The 17,007-nt window shown below is 44.5% G+C and overlaps 1 protein-coding gene across 1 annotated transcript in view; it reads left to right on the top strand.

The window, feature by feature from the left end:
* heatr1 (HEAT repeat containing 1) overlaps positions 1-17,007 on the top strand; it is a 65,011-nt gene that overhangs the window by 47,836 nt on the left and 168 nt on the right. Inside the window, exons 34-44 of the mRNA XM_083787013.1 lie at positions 559-682; positions 2,273-2,413; positions 2,724-3,022; positions 5,129-5,279; positions 8,101-8,259; positions 8,758-8,892; positions 9,723-9,827; positions 10,620-10,788; positions 11,452-11,612; positions 15,389-15,547; positions 15,897-16,005. Coding sequence (XP_083643139.1) covers positions 559-682; positions 2,273-2,413; positions 2,724-3,022; positions 5,129-5,279; positions 8,101-8,259; positions 8,758-8,892; positions 9,723-9,827; positions 10,620-10,788; positions 11,452-11,612; positions 15,389-15,547; positions 15,897-16,005 — 1,712 coding nt within the window. The remainder of the gene's footprint in view (positions 1-558; positions 683-2,272; positions 2,414-2,723; positions 3,023-5,128; positions 5,280-8,100; positions 8,260-8,757; positions 8,893-9,722; positions 9,828-10,619; positions 10,789-11,451; positions 11,613-15,388; positions 15,548-15,896; positions 16,006-17,007) is intronic.

Raw genomic sequence — 17,007 nt, 5'->3', positions numbered from 1 at the left:
GTGTGGAGTTTGCATGTTTTCCCCGTGTCCCCCTAGGGTAGATACCCTCACAAAACATGCAGTAATCCTGGTCTCTAAACTGCCTCCCCCTGGCCAGCCGGGGCGCCTGATGGAGGGGAAAGGAACTGGTTGGAATAACGTGTTCCTTCCACGCGCTACGTCCAACCAGGGAAACTCCCCCCCCTGTCAGGTGTAAAGGAGCAACTTGGACACTCAAGCATGAAGGAAGCATGAGTTAAGTCTGTTGCTCTCCCCAGGTTGGCGGAGGGTGTGTAGAGCCCAGGATCACATTAGATGATTGACACAGGGGTGAAAAATGGGTTACAAAATTGTGGTATAAAAACAAAAAAGCAGATCTACAAGCTCGTATCGCGCCACCGAGTGGCGCGCTACGAGCTTGTAGGTCTGCTATATTTTTGAAAAATCGAAGAACGACTGACATAGAAACATAGCTTTTTCAGAAAACTGTCAGGATGTACAGAAGACATTGTTTTTAATCTGATCTCAGGTCAGAATGGGTTAAATTAACGTGTCCTGATGTTTGTTTGTGTTCTATAGCCTCCTGGAGGAGATCCTGCGTTACATCCACACGGTGGCTCGCTGCGTGGAGGAGAACGCCGACAAGCCCACGGCCAAGTTCTGGAGAGCTCTGCTCACCAAGGCTTATGACGTTCTGGACAAGGTACTGTACTACCACGCTGATACAGTCTTAACCCATTCTGACCTGAGATCAGATTCATACGAGGTTTCCACTGGACACACACACACTGGTCTGATTAACCCATTCGGACCTGAGATCAGATTAAAAGAATGTCAGTCGTTCTTCGATTTAAAATAAATAAATAGCAGACCTACAAGCTCGTAGCGCGCCACTCGGTGGCGCGCTATGAGCTTGTAGATCTGCTATTTTTCAATAGCTAAAGCACGACATGATGCTAACACCAAAATGGCTTCCCGCCCAGAATGGGTTAATTGATCCGTAATGAAAACAGATTAATGCACTTCCATTATATTTAATTTCACTACAAACACATTATTAAGCAGCTTTCTTTAAAAAAAAGGGGGAGGGAAGAATGCTATAAATAAGATAATACAAAAAAACTAACATTTGTGAATCGATTCATAATTGTCCATGTGCGCATCGCAATTAAAATGTGAATAGATTTTTGTACAATGGAAAATAGTTAGTAATAATTGTCATCCATTTTCTACAAACTAGTAGTTCTGCTAGCTGTTTTCTTTTTTATTTGATCAATAATTGCTAATATAGACATTATCATTATAGCTGAACATTATGTGTTACATTATTTTAGCTATTTTTGGAATATGGCTTAAGAGTGGTTACCTACTAATTAACGAATCACCGTAATAACCTAGTAATACTAGTAATCATTGTGGTGGTTGTACTAGTATACAACAATGGGAAATAATATTGTCCCCTACTGTCCGCCAGGATTATTGAATCTACTGTATTTGCGCATTGTCAAGGTTTTTCCTCTTTCAACCCTTATTTTGAAGAGCCAAATATCCGTAACCGGATGTTGCGATGACATAATGCTGTGTGCGGTGTCTTGACCGGTTGTTGTTGTTCTCTCGCTCGGTGCAGAAAAAACCTGACCGCGAGTATCACAGCGCCCCCTGCTGTCGGCCGCTGAAAAACCTTGTTGTCACCAGAAACTACATTCAGATCCAGGCCATTGAAAAGCAGCACATATATAGACTAGTGCAAGTGGATGCGCGGCGCGCATCTTCAAAATGGCCACTGTCCCACTACTTTACACTGTCATGCTAACGAGCGGCAGCTATCAATGCGATCCGATCAAAACATGGATTAAAGAATATAAAGCCTAGAAAACGTAGTCAATCTACGGTAACTGCGTTTCTGGAGGGCTTTGTGTTAAAGAATATAAAGCCTAGAAAACGTAGCCTACGGTACGGACCGTTCTGGCGGGCTGCCAGACTAAAGTCAATCTACGGTAACTACGTTTGTGGAGGGGCTTGGTGTTACGTCTCTGTTTGTGGAGGGGCTTGGTGTTACGTCTCTGTTTGTGGAGGGGCTTGGTGTTACGTCTCTGTTTGTGGAGGGGCTTGGTGTTACGTCTCTGTTTGTGGAGGGGCTTGGTGTTACGTCTCTGTTGCCGGCGTGTCAGAGACCCCGTTGTTCCGTCCCAGCGACTCGTCGGGGTACCTGCATTACCTCACGCAGCTCCCCCGGGACAAGGACGGACGACGCTGGTGACATGTTCTGACGTGTTGTCCTCCCCACCACCAGGTGAACGCCCTGCTGCCCACAGACACCTTCATCCCGGTGATCAGGGGGCTGATGGGTAACGAGCTGCCGTCGGTCCGCAGGAAGGCCATGGACCTGCTCAACAACAAGCTGCAGCACAGGACCCAGTGGGAGGAGCAACAGGTACACACACACACACACACACACACACACACACACACACGGACCAGCTCAACAACAAGCTGCAGCACAGGACCCAGTGGGAGGAGCAACAGGTACACACACACACACACACATGGACCTGCTGAACAACAAGCTGCAGCACAGGACACAGGAGCAATAGGTACACACACAGTCACACGTACAAACTTTTAGGATTCAGAACACAGATGTTTTTTTAGAATCGTCCTCTACGGTTCTAAAGGGGTAACCGTTAGAATAGGAGAAAAGGTATAATAATTTCGGAGGTATTGACCGTTTTCCTCCACCTCAGGTCACCGTCCTCCTCCAGCTGACCGCTGACCTGCTGAGCATTGTGGGTAAGGGTCCCGGCAAGGAGGAGGAGGAGCGGGAGGACCAGGCCATCAACCGGCAGACGGCGCTCTACAGCCTCAAGCTGCTCTGCCGCAACTTCGGCGCCGCCCACCCGGAGGCGTTCGTGCCCGTGCTGGCGCGCGCCGTGGCGCTGGTGGCGAGCGCCGACGAGGAGCGCAACGTGACGGGCAGCGCGCTGCTCTGCATCGCCGAGGTGGTCGGCGCGCTCAAAGCCCGCGCCATCCCGCAGCTACCCAAGTACGCACAGTTATCTGTCTTCTTTTTTTAATCGCACTCGTGTGTGTGTGTGTGTGTGTGTGTGTGTGTGTGTGTGTGTGTTTATCGCTGTGCAATATTGTGGATGTGTTCATGACAGAAAAATATAGAATGTCAGGCACAAATAATGCCTCCTTGTGTAAGGACCAGGGGGGCAGTCAGACAGATATTTCGTGAAGCCTCATTTGAAATCGGTAGTTCATATAATGGCCTGTTGTGGCGCTGGACTGGACCCAAAAAGCCCCATAGCTCCATAGAGGCCCATGTATTTGGGCCCAACTTCACCTAGACTGTATTACCTTAATAAACATGGTCATGAATACTTTCTGCTTCCAGTCACTAGTTTAAAGTCTCATTTCTAATGTCATAATATTCTTTTTGGAAAATTATGGTCCCATTTATAAAATAAATGATCATAAAGTCGCGTATGTTCTGAGGGGCGTGGCTACCGTTACAGTCTATGATCGGGATTCCCCTCCCACTCGAGTCAAAATAAAAACCAACGGAGAAGAAGGGGGGAAGTCCCGCCTCGTTGTCTGGGCCAGCCAATGGCCAGCTGGGCCAAAACGGATCTTGAAAGATGGCGACTTACAGTGCATTAGAATGCAAGGGATTTCAGGCTTCATTTTACGTTCATGTTAGACCCGGGGAACGCTTTGTCCATATTTTTTACAGTCTATGGTAAGGACCCTTAACCCGTTTTGACCTGAGATCAGATTATAAAAATGTCTGTTTGAAAATGACAGTTTTCTGAAAAAGCTACGTTTCTATGTCAGTCGTTCTTTGGGTTTTTCAAAAATAGCAGACCTACAAGCTCGTAGCGCGCCACTCGGTGGCGCGCTATGAGCTTGTAGATCTGCTATTTTTCAACGGCTAAAGCATGACATGATGCTAAAACCAAAAGGGGTTCCCGCCCCAAAATGGGTTAAGAGGTAGACAACCATTCCATGATGTTCGTATGCTATACGTAGAGTCTGTAACTCAGCGGCCGGCGCACATCTGTTGACGACTGACGACTGACATGGAAACATAGCTTTTTCAGAAAACTGTCAGGATGTGGAAGACATTTATAGAATCTGATCTCAGGTCAGAATGGGTTAACCCTTACCGCACACGGGTGATTAGTAAGCCGCAAGCACATTGTTTTGTTTTTTTTTAAGATTTTTTTTGCGGCTTACGCCTTTTATTGGTTTTTTAAGGGACAGACAGTAGGCTGACATGCAGGAAACGGGAGAGAGATGGGGGAAGACATGCAGTAAAGGCCGTGTCGGGCTCGGGAGTCGAACCCGCGGCACACTGCGACTGGATTACCAGTCGGGTGCCCAGACGGTAACGCCACCGCCTGGGCCCCGCAAGCACATTGTTGTCGGGAGTGATGGTGTTGTCGGACTAATGACTGTCAGACTGTTGGTATGTCTAACCAATATTATTCACAGTTGCATAATCATTTGACTGGACAACAGCCACATTTTGGCAGCGTTCAACCAGCGCTCACCGAACGAACACACGCACAGTTGTCTAGCCCGGCATTATGTACTATTGTGGGGTGGCTGTGGCTCAGGAGGTAGAGCAATCAATAGAGGTCGTACCAATCATCCATGGGTCGGCGGTTTGAATCCCGGCTCCTCCTGTCCGATGTACACCTCTCGATGTATGAATGAATATAGAAAAGCGCTAGAAAAAATGCAATCCATTATTGCGAATGCAGTCAGCACTAACTATGAGACCTAGCAGAACATGTCTGTCTGTGTGTGTCACGCTGTAACACCACCCGCCCGCCACCAGAGGGCGCAGCTGTATCACACACAAAACACACACACACACACACAAAACTTAACTTAAAAACAAACCGTACAAAAAAAACGTAAAGAAAAAAAAATAAGAAAAAACACACGCATGCACGCACACATACACACTAAAAAAATAACTTAAAAAAAACGTAACTTAAAAAAAAGGTCTTACAAAAAACCTTAAAGTACGTAATTCATTCTAATTGTTGTTATTGCAATTTACGAGCTGCGTTGGCTTCCCGCGTCCTACTGGTCTGCGTGGTCGTGACAGTGTGTCCTCCTCCGTCTGTCCCTCCAGGCTGATGCCGGCGGTCCTTCAGACGCTGCAGGACAGGAAAGACATCATGTCCAACGAGATCTACCTGCTGAGTGCCGTGACCGCCCTGCAGCGGCTGGTGGAGACCCTGCCCCACTTCATTAGCCCCTACCTGCACAAAACTACCTTACAGGTAAACTTTTGGGGAATACTAATGTCGATGCCAGCTAGCAAGCCTAGCATGGAAGCTAACTTTAAACACAAAACTACCTTACAGGTTACCTAGTTGTTTTCAAATGGATTTTTGTTATTTTGGTGTACCAGTGAATCGATGAACAGTGACTACAGTAGCTTATAAAACGTTGGTTTAGGCTACTTGATCAAGACCAACAGATAACGTGCAGCAATGCAGGTAGTCTATGAATACTCAAATGTCTATTGCATGGGTGGCATAAGAAAACAAATAAAAACTACTTTATTTTGGGGAATACTAATGTCGATGCCGGCTAGCAAGCCTAGCATGGAAGCTAACGTTAAACGTTGGTGTAGTGTAGCCCCATGTCCATATGGAACCTTTCTGTAGCACACAACCATGGTTTCATCCACGCTCCCAATAAATCTAAATGTCCCATCCACGGAGCAAAGGCGATATAAAAGCGGCTTGATTCCTTTGGGTGAATGGTAGTGTGTGCGTTGTTGTTGTCAACTTGCAAAATGTCTTTGCAGCGCTGGTAGTCTCATGTTGATCAGCGCTGCACACGATATGCGCATTTTCAGTGTGAAAACTCCTCTAGTCCCGAAAAACGGTCCCGAATTAGATCAATTTAAGTCCCAAATAGATATTTCACAGTCCCCGGGACGTCGGGACGCAGTTGATCTCGAGCCCTGGCCCCAACCTGCACAAAACTACCTTACAGGTAAACTAGAAACTACCTGCACAAAACTACCTTACAGGTAAACTAGAAACTACCTGCACAAACTACCTTACAGGTAAACTAGAAACTACCTGCACAAACTACCTTACAGGTAAACTAGAAACTACCTGCACAAACTACCTTACAGGTAAACTAGAAACTACCTGCACAAACTACCTTACAGGTAAACTAGAAACTACCTGCACAAAACTACCTTACAGGTAAACTAGAAACTACCTGCACAAACTTACCTTACAGGTAAACTAGAAACTACCTGAACAAACTACCTTACAGGTAAACTAGAAACTACCTGAACAAACTTACCTTACAGGTAAACTAGAAACTACCTGCACAAACTACCTTACAGGTAAACTAGAAACTACCTGAACAAACTTACCTTACAGGTAAACTAGAAACTACCTGCACAAACTTACCTTACAGGTAAACTAGAAACTACCTGCACAAACTTACCTTACAGGTAAACTAGAAACTACCTGCACAAACTACCTTACAGGCCTATTACATATGTTATGGAACTGCCCACTTTTAATTGATTACTGGAAGTTCATCTTGTCTACTGTCTCTGATATCATAGAGGTTGAAATACCACATGATCCAAGAATTTGGTTACTGGGTGACGTTACATTGATCAACACAAATTTCAACAAAGCATACTTTGTGTTACTCGCCAGTACAGCTGCGAAGAAAATCATCTTGGTTAATTGGAAATCTGAAAAATCACCTTCTCAGAGACACTGGCTGAATGAGCTTTCATCATACTGTACCCCTGAAAAGATACTGTACAATGTAAGAAGAAGGCCTGCTACTTTTGAAAAGATATGGGGCAGGTTCTTTGAGGTTCTACCTTCAATATCTCCTCTGGGTTGATTTAGTTTTAGTTTTTTATTTATATTGTTATTTTCATGTATTTATCTGAGTTGTTGCTGTCAAGAGGTGTTGTGTACAATACAGAGTAATGAGAGCTGTGTAGTTTTCCTTTCTGGGGTGGGTGGGGGGGGGGTTGTTTTTACTGTTTTTTGTCTTTTCTTTTTTGAGTTTGTCTTGTCTTGTTTAAAAATTAAAAAAAAAGAAATCATGATTCTGTAACTCATTGTTATAAATATCTGCATCAATAAATAAATCAAAAAAAAAAAAAAAACTACCTTACAGGTAAACTAGACACTACCTGCACAAACTTACCTTACAGGTAAACTAGACCAGTGGTTCCCAAAGTGGGGTCCGGGGACCCCCAAGGGTCCTTGAGGGAGTTCCAGGGGGTCCCCAGCTAAATGACCCTTATCTGGGACATCTGAGAGTGATACAAATGGACCTGTGTACACTCTCAGAGTTAAATTAACATTGATTTTACAATATAAATTAGGGTCTCGGAGATAAAAAAAAATGCCATTAACCCTCCAACACCCGCATTAATTTCTACTTGCAAAAAATAGATTTCAACCTTACTACTACTTTGGACTACTAGGACTAATACTAAAAAAATATGTTAAAAAAAATAAAGTTTGATGAAAAATGTATAATAATTATATAATAATATAATACATTAATAATTTACATTTTGGGGATATCTTTCACAATAATGAATAAAACATGTGTCCAGACATTTTTAATTTGTGTGAATTTAAGCCTCTGTGGGGGGTATTTATATGCAAATATCATGACCAATGGCATTGAAATGGCATCGCAATGAACATCACTGATGACGTTTAGGTGAAAAAAGAACAGAAAAAAATTATAATAATTTAGTAATTAAATAAAATAAAATTGTTGCTAAAAAGCAACGCTGGGTCTTAGAGGGTTAAACGGGGGTCTGTAGACTAATGCATGTCAAACTGGGGGCCCTCTCTCTCTCTCTCTCTCTCATTAGCATGCAGCAGGCACAGCACTACCCCTCTCTCTGTTTCTGGCGCCCCCTACTGGTATTAATATACCCGTGCTCATGACCACTGATACAGGTACACAGGTACATTGCTGGTTGTAGGAGTGGTTGCACCACTCAAAAAACACATGTGACCAGTACAGTAGCGACCGTGATGAAAGATGCGTTGCGATTGAAGCTGATTGCCGCTCTCCCTCCACCAGGTGTGTCGTCTGACCCACCTGGCCGAGACCACCTCCGCCTCCCCCACGCTGTGTCTCCGCCTGGCCTCCCTCAGAGCCACCCTGGCCACCAAGGTGCCCCCCAGGGTCCTGCTGCCCACGCTCACACGCTGCTACAGCGACCTGGTCGGCAACAAGCAGGTAACATTCGCATTTATCGTTCCTTTGTGTCGCTTTAGATTTTACTTGATTTTTTTTTTTTTTTTTTTTTTTTTTTATGTGTGCAAATCTTTGAATATATATATATATATATATATAATCTTAAACCGAACATTTTAACTCGTCTGTTTCAAAACGGATGAATCCACAGCCAAACACATACATCATTTTAGCGGTCCTTGGCATGAAAATGTTTGATATAGAGGCATAGGTTTTTCAGAAAACATTTTTTCATGTTATTAAGGTCTTATTAAAAGCCACTAACGACAAGTAAAAACATAAAAATTGCCTTCAATTCCTACCACATCAATATTCCAACTCAAGCAGCCATAATTAAATATTTTGTTAAACTGTGTGTGTGTGTGTGTGTGTGTGTGTGTGTGTGTGTGTGTGTGTGTGTGTGTGTGTGTGTGTGTGTGTGTGTGTGTGTGTGTGTGTGTGTGTGTGTGTGTGTGTGTGTGTGTGTGTGTGTGTGTTCAGGGTCACCTGGCTCCTCTGATGAGCGTGCTGAAAGAACACATCACTCAAATGGAGAAAGAGGAGCTCAGCGCCAACCAATCAGAGCTCACCTCCTTCTTCCTCACGGCTCTGGACTTCAGGGCGCAGCACTGCCGGGTATGTCTGTCTGTCTGTCTGCCTGTCTGTCTGTCTGTCTGTCTGTCTGTCTGACTGTCTGCCTGTCTGTCTGTCTGTCTGTCGACTACACTGTTGTATGTCCACAACTGTAACTGTTACCTTTCAATCAGACATGAAGTCAGAAATACGCATTATAGTTAGGTAAAGTTAGCTTAAGTTGTGGCAAATCTGCAAAATAAAATGCTTACCACTAGCTTTCTTCACAGATGTGTTCATAAAGGGCTCTACTATCACAGAAACATTTGTTCCAACCCAACTCCCTTGGGGAAACTTTGTGACAGCTGCTGAAAGTTGGGGTACCATTACCAACCAATATAAGGCAAACATTCAAAATTTCATTTTACTTTAAGTAGCATGTGACATATCACACTAGGGGGTTTTCAAGATTCTGAATCCATTGCAAGCATTAGTTTTGCACAAAAAAACACTTCTTTGCCTTAAAATGCCCATAGCGTCATCACAAATGTCACATTTAGGCACATTTGGGCAAGTGGCTATGGCCGAATTTAGCCCAAGGAGTATTTCCGTGCAAAACTCATGCTTGGAATGGATTCAGCATCATGAAAACCCCCTAGTTTGACATGTCACATGCTACTTATATATAATAACTTATAATTACTTATGTATAATGAAATTTGGAATTATTTGCCTTAAATTGGTTGATAATGGTACCCCAACTTTAAGCAGCTGTCACAAAGTTTCCCAAGGGAGTTTATGAACACATCTGTGAAGAAAGCTAGTGATAAGCATTTATTTTGCAGATTTGCCACAACTTAAGCTAACTTTACCTAACTCCTGTCTCTTGATAGGGCAACCTGGACGAGACCCAGGAAGTGGAGGGCAACGTCATCGACTGTCTGGTCGCCATGGTGATGAAGCTGTCCGAGGTGACCTTCAGGCCGCTCTTCTTCAAGGTAAGGACGGACGCTGGGTCTTTTCTGTTAGCCTATTGAGACCTGAGACGACATTCTACAAATGAAATGTCTTCTAAGTTCTAACGGTTTTCTGAAAAACCTTATGTTTCTATGTCAGTGGTGCTCAAACTATTTCATGTCAAGGACCCCAAAAATGTATATGTAATTGGCCCCCCGACCTCCATCGGTCGGGGGGCCAATTACCACCAAAAGGGTTCCCTTTTGTTTGAGACTCCCGTTGACGTTATTGACGTAATTTTATCGCAAAATCCAGCACTACCGTTGACGTTATTGACGTAATGTTTTTTACATTTTTTTAATATTTTTCATATCACACATTTTTCTATTGGCATCTAAATATGTCGTCTAGAGCTGGCAAAAGGCATAATCATCTGGTATCAGGGGTGGCAATCAAAGGGTTGCATTATGTTATACTTTAGCTATTGAAAAATAGCAGATCTACAAGCTCGTAGCGCGGCACCGAGTGCCTCTTCTGACAAGCTCGTATGTGAGTGGCGCGATACGAGCTTGTAGGTCTGCTATTTTTGAAAAATCGAAGAGCGACTGACATTTTTAGAATCTGATCTCAGGTCAGAATGGGTTCATCAGGACCAGTGTGTGTCCGGCGGAAACCTCGTATGAATCTGATCTCAGGTCAGAATGGGTTAGAAGACATGTTTTTTTAGAATCGTCCTCCGGTCTATCTGGGATAAATCAGTCTTGGACACGTCTCTCTCTCTCTCTCTCTCCCTCTCCCTCTCTCTCTCTCCCTCTGTCCGTGGTGCGGTACAGTTGTTTGACTGGAGCAAGGCGGAGACGCACGGTAAGGAGCGCCTCCTCACCTTCTACCGCCTGGCCGACTGTCTGGCCGGCCGCCTGAAGGGCCTGTTCGTCCTGTTCTCCGGGAACCTGGTCAAGCCCTTCTCCGACCTCCTCCGGCAGACCAACGTCGCTCAAACCGGTGAGTCCACTCTGGGGAGACGGGAAGGAAACGGGACTGGGGCGAAAAGCAATTTGTGATAATAGTCTAAACTGGCAATATTTTGTGTTCCCTTGGTGGGGTTGAGCTTAATAAGAAGTTCAAACTAAGTCAAAGTATTTAGGACGTCCTCTCGTCTCCTCTGTCCTTCGCCTCCAGTCGTGTTCATTTCGTCGCCTATAGGCTAAAACTATGACGGAAAATGTTCGCCGGCTACCTTTTTGTCACTGGCGGAAACGCAATAAAAATCTTAAGCTATGGTGACTAAAACTAAGACTAAATAATATTGAGATTTTCGTCCAAACAAATAAAGACTAGATGTGAGGGAGCGGGACTACTAGTGGATGGAGAAGAGATCCAGTAGAACTCAATGACAAGTCATGTTTGTGTTGCGCTTGGGTGTCGCGCTCTGAAAATAGCCGATCTACAAGCTCACAACGCGCCGCAGTGCGGCACGTTGTGAGCTTGTAGATCGGCTATTTTCAGCATTCAACAGAGTGTAAAAAAAAAAAAAAAAAAAGTGCCCTAAAAAAATGGATTAACTGAATCCAAAATGTTCTGCCAGAACTAACCTCTGCTCGCCTCCTCTCTCTCTCTCTCTCTCTCTCTCTCTCTGTCTCTCTCTCTCTCTCTCTTCTGCCGCAGACGAGGCGTTCTTTGCCTCCGAGGACGAGCACGGCGTGAGGAAGACGGGCATGCTGCTGCAGTACGTTCTGGACTGCATGTTCAAGGTCTTCCTGTACGACACGCAGCGCTTCCTGAGCACGGAGAGGAGCCAGACGCTGCTGGGACCGCTGGTCGACCAGGTCAGTGGTGTTGGCTCTGACCTGAGATCAGATTCATACGAGGTTTCCACTGGACACACACTGGTCTGATTAAACCCATTCTGACCTGAGATCAGATTCTAAAAATGTCAGTCGTTCTTCGATTTTTCAAAAAATAGCAGACCTACAAGCTCGTATCGCGCCACTCGGTGGCGCGATATGAGCTTGTAGATCTGCTATTTTTAAATAGCTAAAGCATAACATGATGCCGACACCAAAATGGGTGCCCGGTCAGAATGGGTTAAAGGGACACTTCACCCATATTAGCAAAAATATATATGTTAATGACGTTTAGAAGATCTAGAACCCTTTCCTGGGGGGGTCTTTATGTGTGTAATATGTGGTTTTAGATATTTTAGATTTCACCTGTGAGCCCCAGTGTCTCTGATGTCGTCGACACTGGGCTCACTTCCTTCCTGGACTACAATTCCCATGATGCTTTGGTGCACTGCTCCTCCTTGTGGATAGGGGGAGGGGCTGTCTTACTGAGACAACATGTAGTCCAGGAAGGAAGTGAGCCCAGTGTCCAGTGCTCAAATCTAAAATATCTAAAGCCACATATTACTTCACCCTTTTTTTGCAAAAAATCGGACAAAGAATTACTACAACTAAAATAAAAAACACCTTAAACGTTGTAATTTCTTTCATAAATAAAGAATCTTTCACTCAATAGGAACTGCTCCTGTCGCAAGTTGATGATATCATATCATATGTCCATATCAGGGGTCGGCAACCCAAGATGTTGAATGAGCCATTTTCGACCAAAAAAATGTAAGCCTTAAAATGCTTATATAATGAAGACAACAGGGCTGCAAGTGGATATTAGCCTATCTATCTATCAAAATAAAATTATTATTATTATGCCTTGTTTTTTTAGCATTGCTGCATCCCGCGTTGTTTAATAAAAAGCTTTTTTATCCGAGCTGTTTTTTTTTCCATTGGCTTTCAACTACGCGCCCCTATCGGTCGGGAGGAGGGTGGCACTCGGTGTGTTCGATATAGGTACGCTGACCGCCCTGCCAATACAGACTAATAGGCGAGTGCGCTCCCGGTGTGCAACTGTGGATTTCCCAAACGAACCCCGTTTGAGAAAAGTAGCCGGGGCGCTCGGATAAAAATGCTTTTTATTATACAACGCGGGATGCAGTAAAGTTCTCAACGGGCCCAAAAATTATGGCCCGGCCCGACCCTACCCTAACTGGGTCGGCCCGAGGCTCGGCCCTACCCTAAAAATTGCCATAATGTTAAGCCCGAAGCCCGTCAAAAGCCCGACAGAAAAAAAAGAGAGAGAAAAAAAAGCAGCACTAAATGGCAGCGCAGCGGCGCCGTGTTTCAGTGTGAAAGTGAGAACGGAGATAAACGTATTTATCGAAATAAAGGATGTATGTAACTCACGTTAGAATAGGCTATTAATGTTCCATAACTTCCATTTCCAATCATTCTAATGGATTCCATACAGTGGTGGTGAGGTGGTGACTGGTGAGTAAACACGAATAGCTGCTGCAGCTCCCTCCCTTAGTTTCCTCTAAAGTGAAGTTGCTTTACATGTAGCTATAAGTTATATATCACTGGATCGTTTGGTGACGTTGATTAATAATTAGGTTTTATTCATCGCAGCCAGCTGGGTTAACGAGACTCTCAGTGCAACATGACGAAAACCTGACGCTTCTTCAGCTGTGATAATCCGATTGATTTTATAAAATATTTAAGCATATGGCAACTTGGCAAGTTAACTGGTGGTTAGTAGCTCGTTTCGTGCGCAAACCAGAGGGAAACCAGCGGTAGCAACTAGCAAGGCACGCAAGTCTCCCACCGTTCACTGTTCTCTATTGCCTGCGCGCGGGGCAGGCTGCAATGCTGCTCTGGCCTCGTACACACATGCTGGACTGACATGATCTGTTCTGTCTGTGTTTCATGGCCGCCTCATTCTCAATGCTTTTCCAATGGAAGTCACGTGGTTTGACATGTGTGTACGAGGCCTCCGAGTCTGAAATGCCAGTGCGATGCGACCCCGTCTCCAGTCCTCCTCCTGTCACAAGTGAATCGCCTAGCGCAGCCCTCTTCATAATAAATACATACACGTATACACAATCACATTACACAAATAACAGAATTGCGATTTTTATTATAATAAAAAATATATTAAAATGAATAAGAAATAATAATAATAATAAAAAAATAAAAAAAGAATTGCGGAAAATCACAGAGCCCGAGGCTCGGCCCGGCCCGACTAATTAGCATATTTTTTGGGCCCGGCCCGGCCCTAAAACGTCGGGTCGGGTCGGGCTTGGTCGGGCCTGGTCGGGTTCGGGCAGAGTTTGAGAACTTTAGGATGCAGCAATGCTAATCGCTGTACCAGCAACTTTCTAACACCCGTGGCACATGTGGCGAGGACTTTATATTTGAAATCGGAATGTTTATATACACGTTTAGGCTGTAAATGTAGCGATTGCGTAAAACAGGCTGCAGTTGCGCCATGACTGTCATGATAATCATGACAATCATGTTTCAGAGCTACTACGTTACTAAATTAAGCGCCTATGAAAGGACTGTGTTCTTACCCGTTTAATGTGATTTCTGTGTGTGGACATCGCTGGAGAGCTTATCAACATTGGGCACGTAAGATGTCACTTTAATCTTCACACACTACTGCAGGCTCTCATCGGTGAGGCGTGTGCGGTATTTGGATTTAATGTTGTTTGAGAATATCTGCTCACAAAAGTATGTTGAGCCCAAAGATGGATAATACTCCAAATGCGAGTTTCTTCATGTTCACATAATTGTCTGGAAGAGCATTCCATGTTTTCCACACAAGTGTGTCGTGTTTTGGGAGGTTTACAATCTCGGTCCATTTGCCTGTATGCTTAATCTGCAGTAACAAACTATCAAACAATAAAAAAAAGTAACGTTGAAACTTAGACATTTCCAGGGAAAGCATGCTAAGTTTGCAGCTGGGAATGAGAGAAAGAGGGCTGTTGCAGAACTGCTGAAGAAAGCAGAAGGGAGCAAACTAACTTTTAAAAAGTGGATCGCAGCTTCAAACTCCACCACTGCTGTATCGTTTAAGATAATAAAACGTCTATATGACTCCTTCATATAGTCACCGTCTGTGAACGGCTTGCCACGCTTTATTATCTCCCGGGTTGCAATGAAACTATAGCAGCAGTGGTGGAGTTTGAAGCTGATGGCAATCCATCTGCATTGGCTGTGAAGGCATAAGCGTCTGTCCACGAATTGTTAAATCCTCTGTTTTCGTGGCCTCACACACCCACCGGTTTGTTTATAATAGACACCTGTCTGGCGCAGCATGCGAGTGTCGCATGCTATGACGCAAATTTTAGTTGACATTATGGGTTGAAACTTAATATTTATTCTACACATTTTCACTAAATTGGGAAACTTAAGAATGTTTCTGTCACGTTTAGCCTCCTACAGAAACCATAAATGAAAAATAGAAATGTGAAAAAATAAACATTATACATTTTCATGGATTCTTTTGTAATGCTACAGGGAGCCACTAGGGGAGGCCGACCCCTGGTCCATATGGTCTAGCCCAGAGCCATAGAGTAAGACATTGAGGGGGCAGAAAACAGCCCTGTCATGTGGTTCATGTACTCGCGCGAGCCCATAGACTCATGTGTCTCTGTGTGTGTGTCGTGTCTCTCTGTGTGTGTGTGTGTGTGTGTGTGTGTGTGTGTGTGTGTGTGTGTGTGTGTGTGTGTGTGTGTGTGTGTGTTGTGTGTGCGTGTGTCCCATAGCTGGAGAACACCCTGGGAGGAGACGAGGCGTTCCAGAGCAGAGTGACCAATCACCTGCTGCCCTGCATCGGCCAGTTCGCCGTGGCCATGGGAGACGACAGCCAATGGAAGCCCCTCAACTACCAGATCCTCCTCAAGACCAGACACGACTCTGCCAAGGTACCGCGTGCACGCACGCACACACACACAGTCACACACACACAGTCATACACACACACACAGTCACACACACACACACACAGTCACACACACACACACAGTCACACACACACACACAGTCACACACACACACACAGTCATACACACACACACAGTCATACACACACACACAGTCATACACAGTCACACACACACAGTCATACACACACACACAGTCACACACACACACACAGTCACACACACACACACAGTCACACACACACACACAGTCACGCCCTCGTCCGGACATGACGGAACATGTCCCGTCACGCTCTCGTTAACGGACGTGGTGGTTGTCTGGGGTCTCCAGGTGCGTTTCTCGGCCCTGCTGGCGCTGATGGAGGTGACGGGGAAGCTGAGGGAGAACTACAGCGTCCTGCTTCCAGAGACCATCCCCTTCCTGGCCGAACTCATGGAGGGTGAGTGGAGTGTACACTACGCCAGTACACTACGCCAGAAGAACGTTTTGTCTTGGAAAAAAAAAACAAGTGTTTCTATATCAGAGATTCTCAAACTATTTAACCCATTTTGGGCGCGAACCCCTTTTGGTGTTAGCATTATGTTATGCTTTAGCTATTGAAAAAATAGCAGATCTACAACTCATAGCCAAGCTTGTAGGTCTGCTATTTTTGAAAAATCGAAGAACCACTGACATAGAAACATAGCTTTTTCAGAAAAGGATTTAGAATCTCAATCTTTGAATCTGATTTCAAAGATTTTTTAAATCTGATCTCAGGTCAAAATAGGTTAACATTTCTACCTGTTCCTTGGTGGCTGCCCTGAACGTGGCAGCACAGCTAACGAGATGTTAGACGTGTGTGTGGATTACACCTGGCTGCAGGGGCCCATTTACTCCCACAGAACGTGTATAATTTGTGTTTGGGTAGCTGTGACTGACTGGACACTATGAACTGTACCATTATGCAGATGGAAGGCCAACCCAGCCTTCCATCCAGTTGTTGGACAGTCTAACCCATTTAGGCCTGATGTCGAAAAATAAAAAAAGTTCGCTCTGAAAGAATATATATTCAAAGATTTGTGCCGCATTTTTACGATTTTTCTAAAATAGCAGACCTACAAGTTCTATGAGCTTGTAGGTCTGCTAAAGTATAACATAATGCTTAGTTAAAACACCAAAAGGGGTTCCCGTCCAGAATGGTCTAAAGCAGTGGTTCCCAAACGTTTTAGTCCCGTGACCCAAAATAGAAATGAGACGTTTGGCCCCCGGGGACCCAAACTAGTTGAAAATAGCAGATCTACAAGCAATGGTTCAGCTATTTTCTTTACCTATTAATCGTTTAATTTATGGAATTTCTTTGATTATTTTCATTGATTTCTTCATGAAATTGAATCATTGAATTTTGTTCTGAATTTCTCTCTCTCGTGTGCGTGTGTGTATGCGTGTGTGTGTGTGTGTGTGT

The sequence above is a fragment of the Protomyctophum parallelum genome, assembly GCF_964188405.1.
Source record: "Protomyctophum parallelum genome assembly, chromosome: 17".
NCBI lineage: Eukaryota > Metazoa > Chordata > Actinopteri > Myctophiformes > Myctophidae > Protomyctophum > Protomyctophum parallelum.
This window is presented reverse-complemented; position numbering and strand designations above follow the sequence as displayed.